The 15,863-nt window shown below is 35.1% G+C and overlaps 1 protein-coding gene across 1 annotated transcript in view; it reads left to right on the top strand.

The window, feature by feature from the left end:
- UGGT2 (UDP-glucose glycoprotein glucosyltransferase 2) overlaps positions 1–15,863 on the top strand; it is a 175,963-nt gene that overhangs the window by 131,773 nt on the left and 28,327 nt on the right. The window contains exons 28-31 of the mRNA XM_082602399.1: positions 428–586; positions 936–1,021; positions 9,099–9,183; positions 14,325–14,407. Of these exons, the coding sequence (XP_082458525.1) occupies positions 428–586; positions 936–1,021; positions 9,099–9,183; positions 14,325–14,407 (413 nt within the window). The remainder of the gene's footprint in view (positions 1–427; positions 587–935; positions 1,022–9,098; positions 9,184–14,324; positions 14,408–15,863) is intronic.

Here is a 15,863-nt window from a genome sequence, read left to right as displayed (position 1 = left end):
GTTTTTTTGAGAGCGAAACAATTCACCGTTAATTTTTTTTAATTGCAAGAAAGGTGATAATGATGACAAGTTGGCCTTCTTGCCAGGTCTGAAGCAGGAGATCTAGGACGCAGCCAACGAAGCAGATTCTTTGAGTGCTACAACTTACCGAGCCACCCATCCCTTCTCACATCTCTCCTGCTTGTGATTTTGGTGCATGTTTCATGATGCTGGAGTAGAGCTGACGTCATGGGAAAGGAAGAAAATTCATCCTGAGCTTTAATGTTCAAGAAGTTGATTCAGCTATTAGGTTCACTTGTCTAAAAGAAAGACTTGAGGTTGCCCCCCAAAATAAATTGCCTAATATTAAAATAATCACATATATTTATTACAGAATTTACATTATGAGAATTACTAACACCAAATCAATGACATATTTCCTCCGTAGACTGAGAAAACTGTCACAGCAGAATATGAACTAGAATATCTACTGCTCGAAGGACATTGCTTTGACATAGTCACAGAAGAACCTCCTTGGGGTCTGCAGTTTACACTGGGCACAAAAAATAAACCTGTTGTGGTTGATACAATAGTGATGGCCAACCTTGTAAGTATTATACATACTCAATGGATGATACTTAATTAGATGTTTTAGTGAAATCCTCCAAGTTTTCCTAATAATATGAAATAATTTGTATTCTACTGTTACTAAACAGCTCCCAGAAAAACATCCTTGAATAAGGTAATTAAATAAAACAAAAATGAAGGGAGTCATACTTTCAGAATGTGCTTTTAAGGTTATTGCAAAGTCTTCTTCCTTGGAATTCATTTATAGAAATCATTCATTCCACAGTTAGTAAACACTTATCTTGGAGTATTCATGAATAATCTTTCTTGAACAATTGGACCTCATTTTCATTCATATAACTATGATCATGTTTTTCTCATCTTAAAAGGGATATTTTCAATTAAAAGCAAACCCAGGTGCTTGGATACTGAAATTACGCCAAGGAAAATCTGAAGACATCTATCAAATAGTTGGGTGAGTTATATAAACCACTTTCAAATTTTTATATATAAATAAGTTTTTAGTGTGATATGACCAAGATCATCAAAACAACTAAAATACTCACAAATACCATTAGTATAAAACAAAAACTTCTTATAAAACTGTGACATTTGTTCCTATCATTGTTTTATTTCAAAATATAAAAGGTATGGCTAAAGTATACATCTTGTTCTTTACTCCATCTCCTAATTTTCTATAGACTTTTCCATGTGTTAACATAATGAACATATTTATCATTTAATGACTATATAGTATGTATAGTATCTTATATAGCAAAGCCATTAGCTGTGAGTTATGTTCAGTTTTTCATTTTTTATGAATAAGAATTGGTTTCTTTTGTAGTAAATTTCCTACTCATTAATGAGTCTAGTATAAAGCAGGGATCATCAAACTTTTTCTATTAGGAGCCAATAGTAAATATTTAATGTTTGAGGGCACATATGATTTTTGTCAATATTTTCTTTTTCAACAACCATTTTAGAATGTAAAAATCATTTTTAGCACAGAGGTCATACGAAAATAAGCCACCAACTTGATATTGCTCACCAGCCATCGTTTGCCAGCACCTGGTAAACTCTTTTTTGTACCCCTTAATATCTGTAGTGTTCATTTATTTCAATAAGTATTTATTGGGCACCTATGATTATAACAAGCAGTGTGCTTAACAAACATAATATATGGGCAGGGGTTATTGTACCTTTTTTTCAATGCTTTTTCCCCTTTTCCTTATAATGCCTAAAACATAGTGTCATTCAACAAACATGCTTAATAATAGAAGCATACAAAGCTGGGAATGCTGAATTCTTCTTTTTAAATCTTTTTTTTTTTTTGAATGAGAGATTCTTTAAATTCTATAGACTTTACAATTTTCAAACGTTTCACACACACTATTTCATGTAATCCCATAATAACCCTTTTCTTCCCTATCCCTATAGTGCCCCCCTTTCCCTCTCCCCACTGGTAACCACTAGTTTGTTCTCTATATTTGTCAGTCTGCTTTTTAAAAATATTATTCACTAGTTTATTGTATTTTTTAGATGCCACATATAAGTGATATCATACAATATTTGTCTTTCTCTGACTACTTCACTTAGCATAATGCTCTCCAAGTCCATCCATGTGGCTGCAAATGGCAAAATTTTACTTGTTTTTAAAGGCTGAATAGTATATGTGTGTGTGTGTGTGTGTGTGTGTATACACACACACAACACAGCTTCTTTATCCATTCATCTGTTGATGGATGCTCAGGTTGCTTCCATGTCTTGGCAATTATAAATAATGCTGCTATGAACACTGGGGTGCCAGGACTGGAATTGCTGGATCATATGGTAATTCTATTTTTAGTTTTTTGAGAAACCTCCGTACGGTTTTCCACAGTTGGCTGCACAAATTTACTTTCCCCCAACAGTGTAGGAGGGTTCCTTTTTCTCCACATCCTTGCCAACATTTGTTATTTGTGTTCTTTTTGATGATAGCCATTCTGACAGGTGTGAGGTGATATCTGGTTGTGGTTTTGATTTGCATTTCCCTGGTGACAAGCGATGTTGAGCATCTTTTCATGTGCCTGTAGGCCATCTGCATTTCCTCTTTAGGAAATGTCTATTCAGTTCCTCTGCCCATTTTTTAATCAGGTTGTTTGTTCATTTGATGCTGAGTTTTATGAGCTGTTTATATATGTAGGATATTAACCCCTTATTGGTCATATCATTTGCAAATGTTTTCTCCCATTCAGTAGGTTGTCTTGGTTTTGTTGATGGTTTCCTTTGCTGTTCAAAAGCTTTTAAGTTTAATTAGGTCTCATTTGTTTATTTTTGCATTTGTTTCCTTTGCTTTAGCAGACAGATCCAAAAATTACTGCCGCAATTTATGTCAAAGAGTGTTCTGCCTGTTTTCTTCTAGGAGTTTTATAACATCTGGCCTTACATTTAGGTCTTCAATCCATTTTGAGGTTATTTTTATATATGGTATTAGAGAATGTTCTAATTTCATTCCTTTACAAGTAGCTGTGCAGTTTTCCCAGCACCACTTATTGAAGAGACTGTCTTTTCTTTGTTGTATACTTTTGCCACCCTTGTTATAGATTAAGTGACCATAAGTGTGTGGGTTTATTTCTGGAGTCTCTGTTCCATTGATCTATGTGTCTGTTTTTGTGCTAGTACCATACTGTTTTGATTACTGTAACTTTGTAGTATAGTCTGAAGTCAGGGAGCATGGGGAATGCTTAATTCTGTGATAGGGTGAAGGGTATGGGGAAGTCAGTATTGACATTAGAAATGAGATAATACCTCAAGAGAGTTTTGAAGAATTATAGGAAATTACTGCTAGTCATACGACAGCCAGAACATTCCAGGAAGAGGGTGGAGGTACAGATCTCTCATCTAAAACTCTTAGGGCCATACGTGTTTTAGAATATAGCATTTTCCAAATTTTAGAAAGTTAGTATAGTACACATATCATATATTATGATGTATTGAGCAGGATCTAAGAAAGCACTTCATTAAATATCATTTCTGTCACAAACGTGTGAAATTCACACTAAAGGAATATATAATGACTGTAAAAGAAAACAAAAAGGCAAGACCCAGGTGGAAAAAATATTTGCAAAGCATTATTCAACAAAGAATTATATATAACATATATAAAGAACTATCAAAATTCAACAATAAGAAAACTTGATAAAAAATGTGCAAAAAACTTGAGCAGGCTCTTCACCAAAGAAGATACATGGATGTCAAATAAGCACGTAAAAAAAGATGTTCAACATTGTTAGTTATAAGGAAAATGCACATTAAAACCAAAGTGAGATACTGCCACACATCTATTAGAATGTGTAACATTAAAAAGACTGACACTAACAAGTGCTGATGAAAATATGGAGCAACAGGAACTGTCATACACTATCATTAGGAATGTAGAATAGTACAGCCACTTTGGTACAGTTTAGCAGGTCCATAAAAATTTAAATACACACTTACCATATGATCCAGGCATTTCACTCATAGGTATTCACCCAACATAAAAGGACATATATGTTCATACAAAGACTTGTACATTAATGTTTATAGCAGCTTTATTTGTAATTGTGAGACCCTGGAAAGAACCCGAATGCTAACAAGTGAAGGAATTATCAAAATGTGGTATATCCATCCAATGGAATACTACCCAGCAATATAAAGGAATCAACTATTGGTACATGCAGTGACATAGATGAATGTCAAAATAATTAATGCTGAGTAAAAGAAGTGAGGCAAAAGAAAAAAAGAGAGTCTATACTGTATGATTCCTTTTATAAGTTGTAAAACGATAGGTAATTAAGACAAACTATGGTGACGGAAGTCAGATCACTTGTTGCTTGGAGATGGAGGGCAGGTGGGGTGGGGAAGGGGCAGGTAAGTAGGCCAAGTGTTGGAGATAAACAGGTGAATAAAACACAGTTCCTACCCTTCCACAGTTCATCCCAGTAGGAAAGACAGTTAAGGAAATGAATGACAGTAAAATGTTTTAAGTGCTACAAAAGAGTGCTGTGGTGGTACAGAAAATAAGCAAAATACACTGTGACTTTTATATGGACTCTTCTTATAAAAATCATGGTTTCAAAGGATAAATTTGCTTCGTCTTCTTTGGTCTTTGCAAACTGCACTGCCAAGAACTCTGTGTTTCTAAATCTGCCACTATTGTTTCACTGTTGTTTTTTGCAAACAATTAGGTAAACTGTGATTCAAATTCCTTCTCTGCCACCAACTCTCTGTATGAGTTTGCAAAAGTTTCTGAAGTCTTTATTTCCTCATTACAAGAGGGGATAATCCTACCTAACTTATGGGGTCTTGGTAAAGACTACATGAGATTAGTGTCTCATGTCCTGAGTAAATGTCCATTTCCTCCTCACTTACTCTTTCTTTCTTCTTTACAATTATATATATTATTGTATATTGTATATGTATATTGTATAATATATATGCAATATGTATTATATATAATATGCATAGTATATATTATGTAAAACAGTTACTATATTGGTTCTATTTTATCTTCTTTACCATTATTTGTTATTATACACAGCCTATAAATGGATGGTTTAGGGAGAAAATAGCCCCTGATTTTATATTTAAGTACCACTAACAAATTAGTGCAAAACTGATTTTTCTCATTCACAGTTAGCCCCTCTTGGTGATGGAAGGAATTTCAAATTTGTTTATGTTCCTTATAAATGATAATATCATAAATTTCTCTCAGTCATAATTTACTTAACTCCAAATATGATTAATATGTCACTAGATAGCCAGAGTGGAAAAAACATAAATGATGCTACTCTTTGATTTTTTTGAAATTAAAGTTTCAGTAATGAAAAACAGGTCAATATGAAATATGACAAAAATGGAAATTCTGTTTATTCCAATTTATGATTTAGTTCTAACTGATACTACATTTATATTTAAGCAAAGTATTCTTGAAATATGCTGAAAAGCTGAGCTAAAGTAATATTGACATGAGTTTCTAAGTTCAGATTTTAAAACCATGATTAAATAATTTGATATTTTTAAATTTGCCTTTTTGTTTATTAGGCTTAATCCTCACATATGTACTTTTTATGTCTATCCATGTTTTTATAATCTTTAACTGCAAATCATCTACCCATACTCTGTGTTGACTATAATTTACCTTGAATTCAAAAATACTCAATAAAATTATTCTCTCCTAGAAAATTTTTGTAGCTCTACTAAAATCAGAGAAATGCTTCTCAGATTTTCCTAATTACAGAGAATAGCAGATGCTTTACATATACATATATATTTTTATATATGCCTTCAACATGCTAAATTATTTTGCTAGTCTTTTTCACTTGAAATCTTCAGGAAAACAGATTACCTAATTAGTAGTTATACATAATTTTAGTTTTACACCTTTGAAACTGATCTGCTTCTCCTGTGCTTTATATAGAAGGCAAGAGAGGTTTCAGAGCTCTGCCCACTGGCCCTGGCGGTGGTTATAGGTCACTCTTTGTGAAGCCCTTCTGTGAGCTTTATAAGGTCTCTAATTGCTGCACCTCACTCTCTTGATTCCCTGGTCCCAGTTGGTGCATCTCTATTCCAGGTGGCTTCTCTATCATCTTCCTCAGTCTCTGGGCATCCTGTGCTATACCCACAGCGTATTTTTGCTGAGGTCTCCTCATATCTCCAGGTTGCTATTTTGGCAGGATGCATGACTACCCCATGATAACAAAACCAAATCTCTCCTACTTGGCTACTTCTGATCCATGAGAAGCACTTACACATCACTTGCCTAGCAAACTCTAGGAGTGCAGGCCAGTGTCAAAGGCAATAAGAGGGGTAATAGGTCAGTCCTCAAATATCAGTCCGTGGTCCATTTTAGCTTTCCCAGACAAGAGCCAAATGCAGTCCTCTGTGTCTCACAACTTCAGGAAAGTGCATTGCAAAGTGCTTTCCCCTTAAAGCATCTACCTTACTGAGTTTAGGCTTGGAAGGTAATGCTCCCCACACTTCCCCAGGGGGCGTGTAGAGGCGCACACTCACAGCCTGGCAACAGCTTTCTCCAGAGATGCTCTTCAGCCTTCATCTCACACACTCCTTTCCTCCTTTCAAGTGCCTCAGTTGAAGCATTTTAGCATCTTTTTAGTACCCCACCCCCCAAACGTTTAGTTCTTTACCATCACATTGCCGTTAGTTAAATATAGCTTGACCAAATTCACTATTGATCATAGGTTTTATATGTTTCTTTCATCTTTCACATTCATTTTTTGTTTGGGTGGCTGACTTTCCATATCAGAGATGGAGTTAACACAGGGAAATGGATTCTTGACTGGACTAGGAAGGATTGGAGGAGCTAGCTCTCCAGGAGAGCTGGTTCCCAGGACCAGCCAAGGAACTCAGCAGCCAGAAAGAACTGCTACCTCTCCCATTATCAGAAGAGTGAGAAAGCATGAAGCTGCTCCACCAACACGTCAACTCCCTGTCAGTCCCCAGAAAGCTGAGTTTGCACACTGGAACCCTGGCATAGACAACCTCTAGGTCTCCATGACGTTGCTTGCCCAAAGAAAACAGGCATCACTGCATTGACCCTCCCTTACTTGTAAATTCCAAATCACATGCACATGTATCTGTTTAGTAGAATCTAATTATTAACCAGAACCATAGCTGTGAAAAAATCTACAAACAAAAAAGAGTTTTTAGCTTTCTAACCTCTGCAGTATATGCTAAAAGGTGGAATGGATATTGCCTGCCATATCATGATATGCACCAGATTTCTACAAATATTTCCTATAGAAACATTAGGGTATACTCTTGATTTTAAAGGCCTGAAAATGTTTTTGCCTTTCTTTTGCTTATTTTCTAAGTACTGATAATAGTCCTGATTATAATTCTCCTCAGAATGCTTGAAACAAGACTTCATCATCATATTCTGCCATCCAGTGTTTTGGATTCGAAATGAGAGGCAGTGTGATTAACTTTTCCTTTACAAAAAATTAAATGATATTTATAGTTAGAACTCCAGGAAAAATATGTGTGCGTCCTTTTTTTTAAAGTAATGCTTCCTGATGTGTAATGAATCCTTTCATTTTGAAGTAAATGGCTTTTACTGAGAAATATTCTCTCACATCTCTTATTGAGAATATAAATTATTTGAATGCTCCTTTTTTCCCCCTGTATTAATTCCTTATCAATGAAGCCCATGTCCTCTGACTTCTTGGCTTGTTCCCTTCATTTCAGTGGCTGCTGTCTTCAGGTATCCAGTGATTTTTAGTTGCTTATAAAGGTGTAATAGTGCAGTCGTGAAGAGCCAGACTACTTGGGCTTAGTTTGGATCTAGGATAATTATTGTACCTTCCTCAGAGGATGGGTGTGTGGATTAAATGAGTTAATATCTATAAAGTGCTTAAAATAGTGCCTGAAGTAAAACAAGAATCATCATCATTACTACCTCTACCATCTGGGATGGAGGAAGTTGCTTTAGATCTTGTACGGGCCTAACTGCAGTGTTGTGCTGCCTCTGTTCTGGTCTCAGTGGATGGTGGATCCGAGGGCTAAAGTTGCTGATGTCCTTGAGCAACATTTGGGACTGGAAGCTCTTGCAAGTTTTTAAGAGATTTGACATTTCTACTACATAAGTTGGAATACTTTCTTTTTTCTAGTGGTAAATGTTGGCAGGGGCTGTGCCTCCTGCTGCGGGTTAGGCACCTCATCTGAGGAACTGCGAGTGAGAGTCAGAGACGTGTTAGTGGGCACAGCCCTAGAATCCCCAGGTTTTTGTTTTAGAAAAATTTTCAAGCATACGTTATGTCTGACTGAGTGCAAAGTATCTACTAATTTGACATCTGGTTGCTTTCCCTCTTTGAAAAAAATTCAGTTTTATGGTAAATGCTTTTTACAGTAGCATTTTTCAGTTCATAGTGAAAATAGTATCAAAAAATTTTTGAGCAAAGCTGTCATATTTGATTTATTTATGCAGTGTTGAAAATTAGACTATGAACTACATAATGTGTAATATAAAATAGATCCAAGTGATGCAGATGGACATGACAGACACATTTTCAGTCTTATAAGTTTAATGATATACTTCAAATTTTGGCATTTGAAAATGGCTAGTAGATAATGAAAAGTAGTTGTATGGTGTAGATTTCCTTTGATTATGCTATATAAACAACTCATTTTAAAGTCTAGAAAATGTTTCATATTTTAATTATCATTACAATATATGAAAGATATGAAAGATCTGACTTTTGTGATAATTTTAGTATACAGTAATAAAGATAAGCTATAATCTGCGCTTTCTGAGTGACTAGGTGATATCAAATTTAGTGAGTTATTTTTGTATGATCTTAATTTGTATTAAGTTAAAATTGGATAATTTTGAAAATTGTAGTGTATTGCAGCATATCTTAATTGACTATAGAAACAGCAGATATGACATATACACAAATGATATTATACTTATGTCTATTACAAAATGAATTTATTGTGTTATTTGTACCATCATAATTGTATGTCTTTTCTTAAATTGATTATAGATATTCACATGTTTTTTCTGCTTCTAGGCATGAAGAAACTGACTCTCAACCAGGCCTAGGAGATGTCATTGTTGTGCTAAACAGCTTCAAAAGCAAAATACTGGAAGTACAAGTGTGTGAGGCCAAAGCTCTTTATAGGCTTTGTTTTTGATATTAAGAATTATTTTTTTGTCCTTAATTAATTTTTATTTTATGACTGATTTCACAGTTTTAGTACCTAAAATGTCATATTGGAACTCTGGCAATGAAAGGAAGAAGAGGATTAAATCATTAAGGGAAAGCAGAGAGCTTGAAGATAGAAGAGAAGAAATGATTTTTTTTAAGTTATAATGTATCTACTGTATCTACTATATTTGTAACCAAATTATGTTATAAATTAGGCTTCAGAGATGAGATCAGGAATGCAGGTTGAAAAGTTACCCCTTTCAACAGGAAAAAAAAAAAAGTGATGTTTCAAAAACCAGAAAAGTTTTTAATGATGGCAGGTTTAGTTCTTTTGGACAAACTCACCTACTTAAAATCAGTAAAAATGCTGGGCGAAATGTTTTTTTAAAATTTTAAAAGCACTGAGGAGCTGACAATAATGATAATAAGGAAATACAAAACAAAAATTAAAGGGAAAATGAGAGCCTAGTGAAGTAAGCAAGCTCCGAAGCTTCTCTTATCCCAGGAAAGCTGTTGTTGCCCTAAAACATTTGTTCAACCTGGTACACTTGAACTATCATTTTGATTTAATTTGCAAGGTGATGGGGACAGAAATTAAAACCCTAGACCCACATAAAGTGGGTAATCTATTAGAAGACCCTCTGTGCAATAAGCTGGCTATAGCTTCAGGGTAAGGATGAACCATAGTAAAGTATACCACGCAGTCTTTTAGCCCAAATTGGTATTACCTAAGAAATCAAAGGAACCCTGAGACTTGAATTTGCACTAAAATGGCTCCAGATTAATAAGGGTTTACAGGCATCTGACAGAAACATCCATATATCTCTGGAATAAGACTACTATATCCAAATAAACAAAGAAAACCAACAGAAACGGCAAATAACAGAGAGCAGATGCACAAAACACTCCATATGTTAGAATTATTGACACAGACACTGAAACAACTATGCCTAAAGTGTTTAAAGAAATAAAAGACAGGCTTGAAAACAATTGCAGGGAACAAAAAACTATAAAAAGTGCATATCTGATTTTTTTTAATGTAGAACTTCTAAAACTGAGCAATACAATGACCAAAGAATTCAGTGGGTGGCTTTAACAGGCCTCAAGAGAGAACTAGTGAGTTGGAAGATAGACCAAAAGACATATCCCAAATGCAACTGACCTTAAAAAAGAGGAAACTACAGCAGAGAGTATATGAAAAGCATAGAGAATAGAGTGAGAAATCTAAGATACCAGGATTACATTTAAACGTGGCTCTGCCACTCATTAGCTGTGTGACCTTGGGCAGATTACTTAACCTCTTTCTATCTCATTTTCCTTATCTATATAATAGCAGTTAATGATGAAACCCTCCTTATAGGTCTACTATAAGGATAAGATAATTTAGCTTTATGAAGTACTTTATGAGTGTTTAAAAATAAAATCCATTTAAATGGAGTTCCAGAAGGTGATGAAAGACAGAATGAGGTACAGGTATTATTTGAAGCAATAATAGCTGAGAATTTTCATGAGTGATGAAAGGTACTAATTTGCATATTCAGGAAGTCTGGTGATTCCCAAGCAAGATAATGAAAAGGAAATCTACACCTAGACTCTTGTTAATAAAACTGCAGAAAACAAAAGACAAAGAGAAATCTTGAGAGTAACCAGAAGAAAAAAGAAAAATTACCTTCAAAGAACTATGTTTAGCCTGACAGTTGGTTTCTCAGCAGTAATAATGGAAGCCAGAAGATAATGATATCTAAAAGCACTGACAGAAAAAAGGAATGCCAACCTCGTATAATTTACCCTGAAAAGTATTTTTCAAGAAAAAACGTAAGGTATTTTCAGACAAATAAAAAACTGAATTTGCCACCAGCATGCTCACACTAAAGGAAATTCTAAATGGTATACTTCAGGCAGAAAAAGAATTATCTCAGATGGAAGATCTGAGTTTGAAAAAAGAATGAAGAGAAAAGAAAATGGCAACTATGCGGATGAATCTGTGAACAGTGAATATATAAAACAACAGTAATGTCTTAGGATCTTAAAAATCCATTAAAAAACAACAATAACATTTAAGGCATTATATAAATAGGGGTGTGTATAACAACATATAGGTTCTTATATTGACCAGGACAAGGATTATGATTACATTTAGACTTTAGGGCAAATCTGAATGCTTTACATTTCTAAGATAACCACTAAAAGAATAGAAACAAGGCATAATGTCATAGTGAAGAGGAAAATGGAATGAAGCAAATTAATATAAATGGACTAAGAAATAAGAAATAAAGCAGAATACATGCGCCATTGAAGAAGCACAAAATAGTAAGTTAGAATTTAACCCAATTACATTAAATGTAAATGGACTACATGTTCCAGTCCAAAGACTAAGATTGTCAGACTGGATTTTTTAAAAAAATCCCAACTCTATGTTTGCAAGAAGGAACACCTAATATATAACAATACAGTTTCAGGGTAAAGATTAACATAAAAGTGTGGCAAAAGTATACTAGGCCAATACTAACCTAAACAAAGCTTGTATGGCTATACTAATATCAGATATTAAGACAACATTATTAAAGGTTAAGAAGGTTACTTTATATGTGTATATAAGGCAGAAATAGAATTACCAAGAGAAACTGGCAATTCTCTATAATACTGGGATATTTTTAACATATGTCTCTCGGTACTTGTTATAACAGGCAGACCAAAAACTCATTAGAGATGGAGATTTGAGCAGTGTGATTATAAATCTTGACCTAATAGATGTATAGAGAACACAATAGCCAATAACACCAAATGAACAATCTTTCAGACACAGAAGACATTGATAAAAATTAGCTTTACGTTTAGTTGAAAAGCAAGTTTCAACAGATTTCAGAAGAATGAACTCATACAGAGTATGTTCTCCATCTACAATTCAGTAGAGTAGAAATTAATATGCAAAGATAACTAGAAAACACCCATTTTGCCAGAATCTCTATGATCTAATAATGGTAGGCTACCAGAACTCTCGCCTTACATACTGCATAGATTCTAAACTACCAAATCATCAAAATTTACCTTGCATCCCACATCATAACCTGTTTCTTATCACCTCTGCTCTTTATCCTGTCACCAGTTATACATGTTTATACTCATCTTTGATACTGTTTTTCCTCTACTGACTTTGGCTTCCTTTCTCAGGAAGAGAAACTTATACTCTGTCCTTGATACATTTCCTCTGGCCATTCCAGATGAAAAACCCCACAAACTCAGACCAGCTGCTTAAGTTACTAACTCATCTCAAGCCTTTTAGGACCAGCATTCCAGCTAGTTTTATCCTAGCCCTACAAACAGGAGAGAATAATATTATTTCTGCTGGGAGACCGGGGATTTCTTATCTTTGAGGAATTTTGATCATTGAAAAATTATTTTCTTTTTCTTGAGCTGGTTTTTTTTCACTCTCTCTATTGGCTCTAATTTTACCTGTTGGTCCCTGGTATAGAAGAGGTCTGACTCTCAAAAAGCCACCAAATCTTTGAGGGTGATAATCATGCCTTACCTGAAACAAATGTTCTACAGCCTAACCCTACCTAGGTGCTTCAGTTGTTTTTTAGTAACAGTTTTATCTGCTCACCTTCCATCTCTCAAAATTACACAAAAGGACAGGAAAAAGGGAGGAGAAAAGATAAGCAAGATAAAGGTTCAGCCCATGAACTCCAGTAGCCCACTAATAGGAATTCCAGGAAGGAAGAACAGAAAATGGAGGAGGGAAAGTATCCCACAGATAGAGAAATATAAACACATTCACGTCAAGGGGTCCACAAATGAGTGAAAAATGGCCCACACAAGATCCTAAAAACTACCAAGGAGAAAAGGCAGGTCACTGCGATAGAATGACACGAACACTAGCATCAGATGTTTCATTTTCAAACAACAAAACAAAGAGTTCAGTGTTTTGAGGAAAATTACTTTGAATCTAGGATTCTTCGGGCAAATATTCTCTGAAGGGTGAAGATTTAGAAAAATTATCTTTCACACCCCTTCTTGAAGGTGTTTGCCAGCACAATGAAGATGAAGCATAAGAAAGAGGAAAATAGGTATTTTAAGAAATGGTGAAATCAGTGTGAAAACCAATGCAAAGAAAGCTTGAAAGAGGCAGTTAATTGTTAAGCCCCAAGAAAAATGTCTTCACGAAGACAGGAATTCCAGACAGTTAAGTAACAAGAATAATAAACTGGAAAATATTAGGTATATGGTAAAGAAGAAGTATATCTCACCACAAGAAAAAATAAATACAATAAAGTTCCAAGAAAAATACACTTCTGTATTGGTGAAATGTGAGAAAACAGAATCCATGGGAAGCAGGAGGCGCCTCCTAGGAGGGCATGGTGGTCACATCATCATGACTGTGCGGAGGAAATGGAACTGTAGTAGCCTTTCAGCTCTTCAGTGCGTTGTATTTACAGTGTCACAATAAGCACGTTTTACTGATTTTCAAGTTGTAGAATAAACATAGCATAGTGCAAAAGATACAGTTATGTTTACCAAGCTAAATGTAAATATTATCCATACTTACAATGCTAAAGTTTTAGCTAATGTAAGTTGGGAGGCAGAGGGAAAAGGTAGAGATATTAGTGTCCTTATAACAGGCCATGCGAGAGAAACTTGAATTTGTTGAAATAAAAAATACAGATTTAAGCATTATTTAAAGTTACAAAAATACTCAGTAGAAGAACTAATGATATAGTATTACCAAAACCTCCAGACAGAGGGGAAGGGAAGGGTGATATAAGTAAGCTGCTCATCTTTTGTTACAAAGAATGAATAATGCCTAAACTCTATGAATCAGATATACAGTAGATAACATCCACAGTTGACAATTCAGTAAATACAAGTATAAGCACAATATTTAGCAGTATGGAGGTAGCCACTAAAAACAAGAGGCTGAACTGATAGTTGAAATCAGATTGTGTCTATAATATACTAAGATCTTTCTTGGCTTCATTTACTACAACTATCTTAGATTTACCAGAGTCACCTTGTCCATATATTTCTAACCATGCAGCATAATATTTAAATCTACAAAATTCTAAAGTTTTTCTTTACCATGCTATCTAGGTACAAAAAAAGCCAGACAGAATTCAGGAAGATATCCTTTCTGATAAAGATGAAAAAAAAGGAGTGTGGGATTCCATTAAAAGGTGATTACTAATGAATATTTTAACTATAGACCCATCAGGAGTCTAGTTTGTGGAAGCCCTGCAGATGGTAAACATTTAAGTCAAGCACAGATCTTCTCTAGAAAGGATAAGACAAATACATAAATGTTACTGATGTTAAGACAGGAAACGAGCTATAAGACAACTGAACATAAGGGGCTGTTCAAACCAGGGAAGAGAAAATCTATATCCAGTTAGGAGGAACCTCAGAAAAGACTCTGGAGGAGTGTGTGGCTAAGATACGTTCTAAAGGATGGACAGGAGACAGAGTGAAGGTACCTGGTTACGTGAAATCAAAAGACTGGGTATGTTTCTCAAGGAACAGGAATTAGCCCAGGTTAGCTGGGAAATTGAATATAAGGGGGAATCTTTAAGTTAGGTTGGGACCTATATTAGTTAATCAAAAAAGGAATATTTTGGCTCACATATCTAAAGAGTCCAGGAGTAGAACTGACTTTGGGCATTCAGGTGATATAGTCCAGAAACTCTTTCTCCAACGCCTAGTTCTATTATCTGTGCTTCCTTTATTTTCAGACAAACTTTTATAAGAAAGAGCTTGCCATCTATCTCCCATGGGAAGAAATTGCCTCTTTCCAGATAGTTACCAGCACAAGTTCCAAGTCTGACTCATTGGCCCAGCTGTTGCCTTGTATACCAGACTGAACTGATCCCTGTGACTTACTGACTAAGCTTGGATCATGTGGCTACCTCTAGAGCCAGCAAGAAGGCCTATCCTGCCTAAACCTCATAGAATGAAATTAGAGGAGGAATAGCTACTCACCCACCCACCTGCCCACAATACCAAGTTACTGTGACTAGAAGTGTAAAGGACGTTTGGTGGGCAAACACAGAAGTGGGCTGCTGTAGATCCATATTGTAGACAACTCTGAAAGTCCATTTTAGAGATTTGAATTTAATTTGAATTATGATAGAGAACTGTTGATCATTTTTATCAAAGATAAGAAATAGAAACTTCAGGCCAAATAACTTCAACAACATAAGCAGATTTTGTTATACTAATCAGAAGCACTCCCGTCACTTTGAATTTTGCCCAGTTTAGGCCTCTTTTTCTATAGTTGACTCCTTGTTTGATAGGAGGAATCATGTTACTGTCCCAGTATGTGCATTGAACTGGTTACTGATCAAGAAAGGCTCGAACTCACTACTTTGAGAGGACTTCAGAGCAGGTTTGTTTGACAGGGGATAATGTAACAGGATCTGGGCATTTTAAAGAGTATCTGTTCATGAGCTTCCATTAAAACCAGAAGGTAGAGACAAGAAGGAGTAAAGATAACTGTTAGACTATGGCTTAGCCACTTATTACACAGTGAGGATACCAAAACAAATGCTGCTTTGTTAGAAAGAGAGAAGGTAAGTTTGGGGGATGGTAACTCCTCCAGATACATAAGTGTATGTTACAGTGTTTTCACTTTTTTAT

Source organism: Mesoplodon mirus (genome assembly GCF_964341445.2).
Source record: "Mesoplodon mirus genome assembly, chromosome: 17".
NCBI classification, from domain to species: Eukaryota; Metazoa; Chordata; class Mammalia; order Artiodactyla; family Ziphiidae; genus Mesoplodon; species Mesoplodon mirus.
Note: the sequence above shows the minus strand (reverse complement) of the source record. Positions and strands in the feature narration are given on the sequence as shown.